The following is a 14,192-nucleotide window of genomic DNA, read 5'->3' as shown; positions in this document are numbered from 1 at the left end:
TTTGTTTTAGAATACTCCAGCAAAATGTAAAATGTGGGAAGTAATAAAATTAGACTGAGAAGACATGATCATTCTTCATTACTCTATTTGAGCATGTCTGAACATTTCCTTAATAAAGGTTTAAAAAACAGTATACCTTTATTAAAACATAAAACTCCCTAAAGGGGAAACCTCTGGAAGCAGTAAAAAGGAAGGATTAAAAGGGGAGAAGCCCCATGGGGAGACAAAAATTCAGAATAGAAAAGTTAGTAACTACAGATAGGGCTTCCCCTCTGGCATCAGAGCTGTTCTCTTCCCACCTGGAAGGATTTTGTCTTAAATCAGAGTTTAAACAGCCTTAAAAATAGATCCCTGGGCTGACTGCATGTACATTATTGCAACAGTGATTATTTGGACACCAGTGTATGCTCAGTCCTATGCAGAGGGCAAAGCACGGTTTAAAATATGGTCTGCTCCCTCAGGGAACACGTAACCTAGGTCTCTGAAATACCGGGTCTTGCCATTTTTTATTAGAATAAAGAAAATCAGGGATGCCTGGGTGGCTCAGCAGTTGAGTGTCTGCCATTCCACTCAGGGCGTGATCCCGGGATCCGGGATCCAGTCCCACATCGGGCTCCTTGCAGGAAGCCTCCTTCTCCCTCTGCCTGTGTCTCTGCCTCTCTCTCTCTCTCTCTCTCTCTCTGTGTCTCTCATGAATAAATAAATAAAATCTTAAAAAAAAAAAAAAAAGAGAGAGAGAGAATAAAGAAAATCAGGGTACCCGTGTCTCAGTGGTTGAGCGTCTGCTTTTGGCTCAGGGCATGATCCTGGGGTCCTGGGATCAAGTCTCGCATCGGCCTCCCCACAAGGAGCCTGCTTCTCCCTCTGCCTATGTCTCTGCCTCTCTATCTCTCATGAAAAAATAAATAAAATCTTTAAAGAAAGAAAACTAAGGATCTTGAACCATGAAAGCATTATTAAATACTCAAAAAGAAAGCACTACTGAGCCTCTAAGCAGCATTTATGTGTGGGAGAGCTATACTCAACGGCACTAAATGTTTCCAACATTTAGGAAATGTTTTGTCTGTGTGCTCTATGCTTTCATCTTAGGATGGGATGAGGAAAAAGGACAGAAGACAATCATGTGGCTACTATAAGCTCATTTGTCAACATGAAGGGATGAATATTCTTCTAATCACTCATGCTTAAATAAACTTGCATATTTAAGAAATCTGGAAAATAGATTCGTGGTATTTGGTCCACCAGAGGAGGGAAGCCCTGGGTTAAGGATGGCTTTTTTTACATAAGATCAGAAATGAATATATTGGTAAATCTCACCATATCACAATTAAAGACGATTGTATGACCAAAATACCATGTAGTGAATTTGAAACGCCAGTAAAGAAAGAAAAGTCTTGGGATGCCTGAGTGGCTCAGCAGTTGAGCGACTGCCTTTGGCTCAGGGCATGATCCCAGGATACAGGATCAAGTGCCACATCAGGCTCCTTGCAGGGAGCCTGCTTCTCCCCTCTGTCTGTGTCTCTGCCTCTGTCTCTCTCTCTCTGCGTCTCATGAATAAATAAAATCTTTAATATAGATAGGGAGAAAGGGAGGGAGGGAGGGAGAAAGAAAGAAAGAAAAAAGAAAGAAAGAAAAAAGTTTCTTGTTCTCTGGGAATAAAAAATCCAAAAGAAACTGTGGGCCCTAGAATTCTATACATATTAGTGGCAGCCCAGTGAGAAGATTCTAAAATCTGTGACTTGTCCTGTCCATCTTGGTTAGAAAAAGCAGAAAACAAAACAAAACAAAACAAAAAAGAAAAAGCAGAACATTCTCCTTATCTGGGAATAATACTTCTTGTAAATATAGCTAAGAAAATGGGTGGGCCAGAGAACCTGGAAACAGAATCCCCAATGATTTATATGGTATAGCTTTCCTTTGGCTAATTTTAATTGAAGACATTTTTTAGGTTGGTCTCATGAAAGTCCCTACAGGCCCTCAGATTTTTCCCAAGCAATTTTTATATCCACCCCAAAGTGAATGTGGCAAAAACCTGCAGGTGGCGAGGCGCTGAGCCCGGGATGGGCCTGGCAGCCTGAACACTTGGGCATCATAGGCATCATAATCTACTTGGATGGGAAGGGCGTTCTCAGATTCTTTTGGAGTCCCGAGAGCTGAAATGCATAAATCACATGAATTATCATTAAAACACATTTCAACCAGATACTTTCAGAGGCCCTTCATCAAAATCCATAAGGCACAGATGATCCCTATCATGTCCCACCAAGAAAAGTGGGATAATAACCCATTCATCTGATGTGTAAATGATTTACACGTCAAAGTTATACAGAAAATAGTATAGCACTAGGGGCGCTTGGGTGGCTCAGTTAGTTAAGCATCTGACTCTTGATTTTGGCTTAGCTCATGATCTCACAGTTGTGAGATCAAGCCCCACATTGGGCTTCATGCTTAGCATGGAGTCTATTTTAGATGGTCTCTCCCTTTCCCACTGCCCCTCCCCCTGCTCGCTTGCTCTCTCTCTCTCTCTCTCTCTCTCTCTCTCAAAATAAATAAAAAATCTTTAAAAAATAGTATAGCACTAAATAAAGGGAAAAGTTTTGATAGTTTTTCATTCTTATGTGATCCCCACTTAAAAAGATCATTCTAATATGTAGTATGGCTAGTACTTTAAACTTTCTACTCAATCCCTACAACTGACCTATTGAAAGGAAAAACAAGGTTTGTCACCATCCATTTTGCAGCTGACAGGACAAAAAAATACATAGTCGTTAAGGGACCTTCCAAAGGCAACTCAAGTATCCAACTTGACTGTGAAATACTTATGCAACACCACATAATCTTGTTGCCATGACTTAGCAGACTGTTTCTAAAAGTAAGGAAAGGAGGTCTCAAAAATACTCACATGTATCACGGCCATTTTTTGCTTTCTCAGAGGCAGGCTGTAAAATTAAATAGATAATTAATCACTCCCTCCTCTGCCAGAATAGAACTTATCACAAGGCACAATATGTAGGTGGATGCTCCCCAGGACAGAGAGCAGGCCCTCACTGTAAGGAGGGAACACTTGAGACCCATCTACCTCTGTGTTGGGCCCTACTAGGCCCACCTCATACCTTGTTCACCCTCAAAACTCTTATCCAATGGAGGCATGTACCCCACCTCACAGGAGAGGATATTCAATTCTAGAGAGAAAAGGGGACTCGCTTGAAGTCACACAGTTAGCAGGTGGCAGAGCCAAAATCCAAGCCCAGTCCTTCATGCTCTTGGTCAGTCACTGGTGTGTGTGTCCTATGGCTAGCTTCCACCTGACCCCAAACCCTGCATGCACACTTCTTCCATTCAGCACGGTACTCTCACTGGTCTGCCTACACCTGCAAGAGGTCAGCATTTGGTAAATCACACAATTTGCTGAAATGCCATACAGAGGTAGAGAGAAAATGGAAAGAGCTTTTCTCCTTTCCAAAGAAATCTTTCTCAAGACCCTTTTTTTTTTTTTTAATTTTTATTTATTTATGATAGTCAGAGAGAGAGAGAGAGAGGCAGAGACACAGGCAGAGGGAGAAGCAGGCTCCATGCACCGGGAGCCCGACGTGGGACTCGATCCCGGGTCTCCAGGATCGCGCCCTGGGCCAAAGGCAGGCGCTAAACCGCTGCGCCACCCAGGGATCCCTCAAGACCCTTTAAACTTTTCATAACAATACTCATTCTTTCTTCTTTAAAATGATCATGTTGCAAGGGCACCTGGGTGGGTCAGTTGTTTAAGCATCCAACTCTTGATTTCAGCTCAGATCATAATCTCAGGGTTGTAAGATCAAGCCCTGCATTGGGCTCCATGCTTAGTGGGGAATCTGCTGGAGATTCTCTCTCTCCCTTGCTCTCTGCCCCTCCCACTGCTCTCATGCACCATGCATGCTTTCTCTCTAATAAATAAATCTTTAAAAAGAGATAAAATAATCATGTTGCAGAAAAGTTCCTCTGTGTCCCATTTTGCCCTGAAGGGTTGTGATGAAAGCATAAAACCTCAGAGGGCAGGAGGTGCCCTTTCTGGGCAGAGCCTCTTCTAGCACTTTACTATTAGACATGGCTTATTTTAGGAGTCCTCATATTCCTCAAAATTAATATTTTCCTTATTAAAAGAGTAAAATTAATCCTTCACCCCCCAAAAAAGGAAGAAATGGTCCTGATACTCAGCCACAATGGGACACCTTTCAGAGTTCAGCTCTGGTAGAAACAGGTAGATAGGTGAGAACACTCTGCTATGCCACCTGTATACCTAAGTCTCTTTTTCTCTTCATACGACATCAAAAACACCCTTTAGGGATACCTCGGTGGCTCAATGGTTGAGTGTCTGCCTTCAGCTCAGGGTGTGATCCCAGAGTGCTAGGATTGAGTCCCACATCGGGCTCCCTGCAGAGAGCCTGCTTCTCCCTTGGCCTGTGTCTCTGCCTCTTTCTCTGTGTCTCTCATGAATAAATAAATAAAACCCTTAAAAAAATTGCAATAATTTTATTTAAAAAACACCTTTTGGGATCCCTGGGTGGCGCAGCGGTTTAGCGCCTGCCTTTGGCCCAGGGCGCGATCCTGGAGACCCAGGATCGAATCCCACGTCAGGCTCCCTGCATGGAGCCTGCTTCTCCCTCTGCCTATGTCTTTGCCTCTCTCTCTCTCTCTCTCTGTGATGACTATCATAAATAAATTAAAAAAAAAAAACACCTTTTAAAGTTCTTAAAACTGGCATTTTTATTGGCTGTGAATATATTCCATTGAGTGGATAGCTCATGGTTTATTTAGTGATTTCCCTGCTATTTTCAACTTCTCACTATTATAAATAGTACTGAACCAAGACCTTATTTCCATTCAATATCCTCAAGTTTTTCCTTAGACCACATAGTCAAAAATGGAATTATCTGATCAAGTGGCAAGAACATTTGCACTGCTTTTCATACACATGGCTGAACTGCTTTTCACAAGTATGGTATATCAACCAGGTACTCAAGCCCCAATGTCACCACTTTTTCCAGGACTTGGTAGAATTATTTTAAGCCTAATTGGTATGCAGGAGTGCCTGGCTGGCTCAGTCAGTAAAGCATGCGAATCTTGATCTCACGGTTGTAAGTTCAAGCCCCACTTTGGGTGTAGCAATTACTTAAAAATAAAAACCTTTAAAAAATAAAGTAAAATAAAATAAGCCCATTTGGTGAGCAAAAAATAATCTCTATTCGGGATGCTTCAGTGGCTCAGCAGTTGAGCATCTGCCTTTGGCTTAGGGCATGATCCCGGGTCCAGGGTTCAAGTTCCATATTGGGCTCCCTGCAAGGAGCCTGCTTTTCCCTCTGCCTATGTCTCTGCCTCCCTCTTTGTGTCTCTCATAAATAAATAAAATCTTTAAATAATAATAATAATAACCTCTATTCTTTTTTTTAAGATTTTATTTATTTATTCATAAGAGACACAGAAAGAGGGAGAGATACAGGCAGAGGGAGAAGCAAGCTGCCCGCAAGGAGCCCAACATGGGACTCAATCTCAGGACCCTGGGATCACAACCTGAGCCAAAGGCAGATAGATGCTCAACCACTGAGCCACCCAGGTGCCCCAATAATCTCTATTCTTTTTTTTTTTTTTTTTAAAGCAATGTGGACTTTATTTTTTTAATTTATTTATTTATGATAGTGAGAGAGAGAGAGAGAGAGAGGCAGAGACACAGGCAGAGGGAGAAGCAGGCTCCATGCACCGGGAGCCCGACGTGGGACCCGATCCCGGATCTCCAGGATCGCGCCCTGGGCCAAAGGCAGGCGCCAAACCGCTGCGCCACCCAGGGATCCCAATAATCTCTATTCTTGTTTGAATTTGCAATTCTTTTATTACTACTAAGATTTGCTCTTTTCATCATTATTTCCCCTTAGTTGTAATGCACGCCCATGTCTTTGTCCCCAAAGGTATCTGAGAGGTCCCAGTATTTGAATCAATGAGTCACATCATAAGTCTGAGGTTTGCCTTATTATTGATGTATCTAATGTGGAAAATCATAAAGTTCTAAGTCAAATTTCTTAAACTTACTCAAGACCATGGGGGAGAAGGGCATATCTCAGGATTAAAATAACCATGTTGGTGTGGAACAGTCTCTGAAGGCTCTGTAGGTTGGTGACACCTACCTTCTTTCCCGCCAGTTTTATTCGTGGGGTGAAACTGTTACAAAAGAGCTGACTTTTGGACGTATAGAAACTGTGAAAGAAAAAAGGGTCATTAATGTAAGCCCCTTTCATTTTAAACTTCAAGACAGTTAAAACCCCAGCTGTGGATTAGCCCTCTTGTAACTGCCTATATCTCAGGTTTCACTGATTCCTCTGATTCTAACTTGTTCTGTAATTACCATAAGACATTAAATACAGTTTTAATCATTGTTCTTTTATTTTCCATAAACTGTTTCACACTAACCCTGATTCCTAACTGGATGAGAATTTCCTCCTTGTGGCAGGGATTAATTCTATTCACATCATACTTTTGCACCTTGATCCTTTTCAGTCATGGGTTGAAGAGCATTTGGTAAGCAAGAATAGCTCAGGCAAGGAAAGAAAAAAGTGGTCTCAAGAAAAGATGGGGTGTGTGGGTGGCTCAGTCAGTTGAGCATCTGGCTCTTGATCTCAGCTCAAGTCTCAATCTCAGGTTGTGAGTTCAAGCCCCATACTGGGTTCCACACTGGCCATGGAACCTACAGGAAGGAAGGAAGGAAGGAAGGAAGAAAGGAAGGAAGGAAGGAAGGAAGGAAGGAAGGAAGGAAGGAAGGAAGGAAGGAAGGAAGGAAGGCAGAAATCAAACCATCAAATTCCTATCCCTTTGAAAATCGTATATTAATGCAGTAATGTCAGGCACACAAGAAAACTGGGAAACCCGATTTGGCCCTGGATATACTGAATGAATGTAAAATAGAGGCTGTACAGTCTTTTCCATTTCTCAGGCATGTCTCTGTACTCTCTTTTATCTATAATTAATTTATGAGAAAGATGTTTTGAATACTAACCAATCCACACCTTCCATCATAACTCTGATCATAAAAAAAAAAAAAAAAACAGTATCTATAGTTAACCAGTAGACTGTAGGGCAATCCTAGTAACCAACACTTTATGTTCATAAGAACATAAGAATATTAACTGCAATCAGGCCTGGAGTCCAACCAGCCCCTGGCACTTGACCCCTAAGAGTGGTACCAAGGAAATCGCCATGTAGAGAAGAAAGATGTGAAAGAAAGATGTAAGTAGAAGTGAATCATTAAATTCTACTCCAGAAAACAATATTACACTATATGTTAACTAACTAGAATTTAAATAAAAATTTGAAAAAATATGTAAATAAATAAAAATAAAAAGATCTGAGTGGTAAAATGATGTTAGCCAGAAGAATGGGTTTCTATTAGATTTATCTACATGAAAAAAAAAAAAAAAGATTTATCTACATGAAGTTGCTGTTTGAAGGTCAAAATCAGTCTACTACCACAATTTCAAATGGTTTAAACCAAGAGCGTCAGCTTGCCATGAACTTGTTGTCCAACTCTTTTTTTTTTAAGATATATTTATTTATTCATGAGAGATACAGATTGAGAGAGGCAGAGACACAGGCAGAGGGAGAAGCAGGCTCCTCACAGGGAGCCTGATGCGAGACTAGATCCCGTTTCCTGGGATCACGACCTGAGCCAAAGGCAGGCGCCCAACCGCTGAGCCAGTCATCCTAAACTCCCTGTCCAACTCTTGCAAGCCACTTTATCTCTCTGGGACTCAGGTTCCTCACCTATACTGTGTGATTGGAGGGTCTTTATGATCTCTACAACAGACTCCAGGTATCATCTGTGATATCCCCCACATTCCAGTTTTAGAACTCTTACGTATCCTCTATTATTTTACTTTTTTGCATCTATTTTCATTACTAGCCAATAATACGTTGAGAGTGATAATTTTTCAATGAAGACAATTTGATTATGCTTCAGGTAAGCTCTCTGGCCTTGTGAGAGGCTTCTGAAGAAGCTTGAGGACAGGATGAGAACAATGGCCCCTATGAGGAGCCATGTATCTCAGGCCATGAGCCCTCTTTGCTCCTGTCCCTGAGTGGCTCAAGCAAACAAGGCTCACACTGAGAAGTGAAAAGCAGACCTCAGGCCATCCCAGCTCTCAGATTCTGAAGCCACCTGTGTGAATCTATTGTCCATCTTAAATGCCATCAGAGAGCCAATTTGGGATGTAAAATAAAGTGATGAATCAGGAAACCTTCAAGTTATTATTAATTAAAATCCGAGGAAATTACAGTGCTTAAATTCATATATAATTTCTGTGTGCTACAGCTACTCTGTCCTTTAATTATTTCCTAAACATAAAACCCCGAAATATGGTGTATAATTAAACAGTAGCTATTTTCTTATGTGCCAAAGCATCTGAATGTCTATTCAAAGATTACAAATCCAAAACTAATTAGAGAGCTGACAAAAAAGAAGATACACTGTGCTCTGAATTAAGTGAAAACAAAAAAGTTCAAAGTATTATTTTACTTGAATCAGTTTTTGAAATGATAGTAAGTAACAAAAATACAAGATAAAGAAGATCCTGAAGGCATCCTCTTAGGAAGCAAGCACTTTTTCTTAAAGTGACTTCGTCAAGCAATTCAATGACAACATAAAAAACTGAACATCACTGAAGAGTCACATATACATGCACAAAACGGAATAACACGGATGACCAGCCTGAGAGTCTCTCACTGGGCTCCCTGAGAGAGGCATACTCAGAACAGGAGTACTGGGTGACCTTACAGCTGGCCAGGCCACTGTTCCTTGTTGGTTCTTCACCTATGAATGATTACAGCTGACCGGCAGCAACCACCACACGAGGACACTATGGCCCATAACAAAGATAAAGGAAAAACCTCAAGGCTGAAATCAACATCTGTGATGAATTTTCAAGCTGGTCTCTAGAAAATATTTACAACTAAACAGAAAACAAAACGGAAGATTCTTTTTAAGCTTAGTGCATGAGCCAGTGATCATCTGCCCCTCATGGAGTGTCAGCTTAAAACAGACAACACAGAGTAAAGCAGAATGCTCTAGAAGCACTAACAAGAAAGTGGCTATTGGCTACCCAGGACAGCACAGGAAGGACTCACAAAAGAGATGTCGGGGCCAGGTCTTAGAGGATAACAGGCATTTGTGAAGAAGAGGGCAGGTGGAGAGGCCCTCTAGGCAGAAAGGCTCAGAAGAGTGAGATATGTACATCTGCTATGCAGAATAAAAGAAGGCAAGAGGTGGAAGAGGAGGCCTCGGATATCAAAAACTTTAGTCTTCATCAAGCCAGCAGGAGGAATCAGAGAAAAAGAACAACAGGATTTAGTTTTCATAAAATGACTCTGGTAACCAGGTATGGCAGTGGTTGACAGACACTGGTCCCAGACCTCCAGGGTCCCTTGGTGCCATATCCGGGCCTACTGAGGACACAGAGGAACACTAAGACTTTTTCACTACTATATATTTGGTTGCAAGTAAGACTTTTACTTGGGACGCCTGGGTGGCTCAGAGGTTTAGTGCCGCCTTCAGCCTAGGGTGTGACCCTGGAGACCCGGGATTGAGTCCCAAGTCAGGCTCCCTGTGAGGAGCCTGCTTCTCCCTCTGCTTGTGTCTCTGCCTCTCTTTCTCTCTGTGTCTCTCATGAATAAATAAATAAAATCTTTAAAAAAAAAAAAAAAAGTAAGACTTTTACCTAAAAAAGGAGGGGGCAAGGGTGGCTGTTGCTTAAGAAAAAAATTAGAAAGGAAAGAAGAAAACCATTGGTCTAAAAAACTGATTCTCAATGTAGGGATGAGGGAGGATCCTGCCACCTAGGAGGCATGTGGCAATGCAACAGACATTTTGTATTTTTAATTTTTTTTTGTTTTTAAGTCTAAATGATTTTCCTCCCCAGTTTCCAATGGTTTCAACGGCATTTTCCATAAGCCTAAAGGCATTTTTAAAAATCATAAAACAGGGGTGCCTAGGTGGCTCAGTCCATTTAGCGTCTGCCTTCAGCTCAGGTCATGATCTCAGGATCCTGGGATTGAACCCTGCGCCAGGCTCCCTGCTCAGTGGTAAGTCTGCTTCTCATTCTCCCTCTGTGATCTCTCTTGCTCTCACTCTCTCTCAAATAAATAAAAATCTTTTAAAAACTAAAATTAAAAAAAATAAAAATCATAAAACATTATAAAGAAGAAATAGCCCAAGGCTTTTCACTTTTGGCAGGTTTGAGAATATCTAGTTCTCACAGTTAGTTTCCAGGAGGTTATGAGCTCTACCAGCAAATTTCCAAGAAATCGTTTAAATCCCTCCAGGTTTTCTGATAGGAAAATTCACTTAGCCACAGTTCCTGCAGACACTTTGGTCGTCACCCTGGAGTGAGTGCTATTGGCTTTTAGTGGGTGGAGGTCAGGGATGCTACTCAACATCCTACAATGCACAGGGCAGTAGTGTCCAGGTTGAGAAACCCTGGTCTAAAGGATGGACTGAAAGAGAGATCAGAAGCAGACATACTATTAAGATTATCACAGTTATTAAAAAAGATAAGGATGGGATAAAGCAGTGGTACTGACAAAGGCACAAGAGATACCACCCTGAGCTTTGATCAGAAGAAACACTGAGGCCTATCTCTTGTCCCACATGAAGAAGAGCACAGTGATTTTTCTACAGACGGAGAATGCCAGGCACAATGTTGTTCTGCTATGGTCTGTGGGAGTTGGGAATCATAGGAGCTGGAGCTAATAATAGAAATAAGACCTTCAAATTGGTCTTTTTTTTTTTTTTTTTTTTACTCTTAGACTGTTCTTATATTACTGCCACTGTTTTGCATGTACAGAAAGAAGCTCTAAGCAAATGCTGGAACTTTGGTTTTCTTGACAAAAGACTTTAATAGTTGGAACTTAACAAATGTGAAGAAAAAAGTGGCAAGGAAGTTATTCAAAACCCTTATCATCTACCAGGAATCAAGATTACACCCACCTGTGGTTTATCCAGTGAGGAATATTATAGTCATCGCCCAGACGAGAATCACGAGGTGCACTTCGATTATGCAGCTGGAAGAGAAAAAGCCAGTACACAGATTAGCTAGGAAACAAACAGGATGTGGAACTGCTCCAACTTTTCTGTTTTAAAGTGTTCTCAAAAAAAAAGAAAATAAATAAATAAATAAAAATAAAGTGTTCTCAAGATCACCCTAGTAGTAGAAACTGGCCGTTATTAAGCAATCCAAAATCTAATGACCTTAAACAGCGGGACAGCATGTAATGGTTGCTCCCCCATGCACACCAAGTCCACACCAATTCCTAAAAAAAAGACAAAAAGAGTTTGGGGTGAGGGTGGAAAGAAGCAGAAATAAGTGTCTCACTCTATTAACAATACTATTAAACTGGGTCAGGGTATGAGTCAAAGCAGACTTCCTATCCTATGATTTATAACCTCATTCGCCTACACAGCAAAGCAGTAAATAGATGCATTTTGTCTATTTCCTCTTTACCAGGTCCCATCACATCCTGCGATTACTGAATGCTTGACAATTAGCCTTTGACTGCTTTGTAGATCATGATTTGTCAAAAAGACAACCCCGGACTCCATTACTAAAGTTTCAAGGCCAGAAAGGAAACGAAACCTTGTAATTTCAATAAAAAGGCAAAACAATCCATATCGTTTAACGGAGCTGCTTTATTGGCAATCAGGATTTACATTCCACCTCCATCTTGTTGTTGAAGCATAAATTTAATGGGACAAGGGGTACAAAATAGGGAAGCATAGCACATCATGGAGGGAGGACTGGATCAGATGATTTGATGGTTCTCCCCAAGACAGGCTGATGGCACACGGGTTTCCAAAATAGTTCTCTGGGGTCATATATGTTTGTGAAACTCTGAGCACCTGTTATGCCCATTAGAGATAGACAAGATACACTAACATATTAAAACCTGCAATTAGGGAATCTGCCTAAACTGTGTATGACCCAGCATTTCCCAAACCAATTTGATCATGGAACTCTTTTTGTTGCCTAACATTATTCATATCCCCAGGATCTCTGACACACAGAGCCAGGGAAAGCTCAGAGCTCTAAAAGTAAGTCAGGCTCTAAACCCTTGGAGACAGTGCAGCCCAGGGAGCATTACCATTATCTATCATCCGCTGCTTGGTCAAGATCATAAGTAGACGGTCCACTTCAAAAACACCCACCCCAGGCGTGATCACCACAGACATCTGCCCAGTTCGGTCAAAGTTGCGGTTGATGTAGTGCTTGTCAAACACTTCAAAGGAAGCAAAAGTTCTTGAATGAAGATGTTACAACTTTTCAGAAACCAGCCACTGGCAAGCCTCTCTGTGATCTGAGTATTTTGCCCATGTTTCTGTTGTAGGAATAGCCTGAATTCTAGTTAGTCATGTGCATATCTGCCTCTTCCCTTCTACTTTAAGAACTGCTTGAGGGGATCCCTGGGTGGCGCAGCGGTTTGGCGCCTGCTTTTGGGCCAGGGAGCGATCCTGGAGACCCGGGATCGAATCCCACGTCGGGCTCCCGGTGCATGGAGCCTGCTTCTCCCTCTGCCTGTGTCTCTGCCTCTCTCTCTGTGTGTGTGTGACTATCATAAATAAATAAAAAATAAAAAAAAGAACTGCTTGAACACAAGACTACCTTACTGTTGCCTTCGTTAACATCCTCTCATTGATGCCTAATACTTGCCTTGTGCAGCCTTAAATGCTCAAATTTCATGTTGTTAATTTAAACAATACATAAATGAGTCTCCATTGAAATTTACAAAAATCAAATATTAATTTAAGATAATATTTAAAAGAGTAGACTTTGTAAATCTGGCAAGTTAATTTTTATTTCTGTCCTATACAGTCCTTACTTTAGAAAACCAAAGATATTCCAATATGACAAAAAGATTTACTAATACAAGACCATGTGCTTTAAAATCCCCAGCACCTGGGTCTATAGATACATGGGCAGGTTATACGCACAGTGAAGTAACCACACATCATCACTTCTACCACTGGCCAGTGCTGAGGGATGCCTAACCAGAGCTAGGCCAATCACTCCGCTGGGAACACAGAATTCTGAACAGAGAGTAGAGAGCTGACAGCGGAGCTAGGAGCTGAATACTGCTCTAGGAATACCTGCTGTTGCAGTTCCTAGAGCCACTTTGGTCCCCACCATCGTCTGCATGATGTTCAAGCCTTTCCTGGTGGCCGTGCCAGGTGTCTACATCCTGAGAGTAAATTTCTCTTTTTGTGTAAACCAATTCAGTAGGTTTCTGTTATTTGCAAACAAAGCATATCAGCTAACACATTAATGCAGGGACAAACATTCAGAGGAAATCAATACCATGCTGTTAACAAGGTTCCATTTTGGAAGGGAACTGACAGTAGTGGGAGGGGGGAGATCTTCATTTTTACTTAATATAGCTCTGATTATTTGAATTCTAGAAACATAGGTTCCTTTTATAATTAAAAAAAAATTTAATTACTTAGAAGCAATTGAGAGATGGGGTAGAAAATAGCAAGAACAAGGTTTTTAGTTAAACAGTCCAAGGAAGATTCCCTCTAGCTCTTTACTCTCAGGTTACCATGAGAAGCAGATGAGAATAGCACATTAATTTCCAACAAAAAACCCAAGAGCTAAATGTTGGCCATTATAACCATCCAATCAGAAGTTACTGCTTTCAGTTCATCTCTGGGGTAGGTAGGTGAGGAGATCATCAACTGGTTCTGGATCTTTGGACATTAGTAAAAAAGAAGTCCATAGCCATGTGGTAAGCAAGATGCCAGCTCCCATGGTTGGCATCCCTTACTCACCATTGAATGACAAATTGATGGCCTCTAGGTAGTTTCCTTGTGCTGAGGTAGAATTGTCGCCTTGAGGAAAGCCCTCTGAAGCAAATGACACAAGAGAAGGAAAAGTATCTCATGAAAGATGAACTCTAAAAACCAAGTGGAAAGTGTCTGGCTCCGCAGGGCCTCCCACCCTGTAGTAGGGACATTATTGAACTTACTGCATATGTAATGAACAACTGGACCCAACTGGAAATAGAAACCTGACTAGATTAAAAAAAAAAAGAAAGAAAGAAAGAAACCTGACTAGAAGCAGAAACTATGCCCAGAAGTAGGAAGGAACCTACTTCATTTCCCAGCTTCCATCCTATACTTCCTTTCCCTG

General features: G+C 41.4%; 1 protein-coding gene across 14 annotated transcripts in view; it reads right to left on the bottom strand.

The window, feature by feature from the left end:
- The window catches only part of DEPDC5 (DEP domain containing 5, GATOR1 subcomplex subunit), a 125,101-nt gene that overhangs the window by 75,767 nt on the left and 35,142 nt on the right, over nt 1-14,192 (bottom strand). For 13 of the 14 annotated variants that reach the window (XR_007406096.1, XR_007406095.1, XM_025474645.3 and 10 more), the window contains exons 14-20: nt 13,832-13,906; nt 12,151-12,285; nt 11,261-11,322; nt 11,000-11,073; nt 6,153-6,222; nt 2,903-2,939; nt 2,033-2,153 (exon numbers count right to left, since the gene is read on the bottom strand). Coding sequence is in view for 12 of the 14 variants with exons in the window: in XM_025474645.3 (XP_025330430.1) it covers nt 2,033-2,153; nt 2,903-2,939; nt 6,153-6,222; nt 11,000-11,073; nt 11,261-11,322; nt 12,151-12,285; nt 13,832-13,906 (574 nt within the window). In the remaining 2 variants the exon portion in view is untranslated. The remainder of the gene's footprint in view (nt 1-2,032; nt 2,154-2,902; nt 2,940-6,152; nt 6,223-10,999; nt 11,074-11,260; nt 11,323-12,150; nt 12,286-13,831; nt 13,907-14,192) is intronic. The other variant, XM_025474649.3, reaches the window with a different exon arrangement.

The sequence above is a fragment of the Canis lupus genome, chromosome 26, assembly GCF_003254725.2.
Source record: "Canis lupus dingo isolate Sandy chromosome 26, ASM325472v2, whole genome shotgun sequence".
Taxonomy (NCBI): domain Eukaryota; kingdom Metazoa; phylum Chordata; class Mammalia; order Carnivora; family Canidae; genus Canis; species Canis lupus.
The sequence above is the reverse complement of the archived record's forward strand: the minus strand, read 5'-3'. Positions and strand labels throughout refer to the sequence as shown.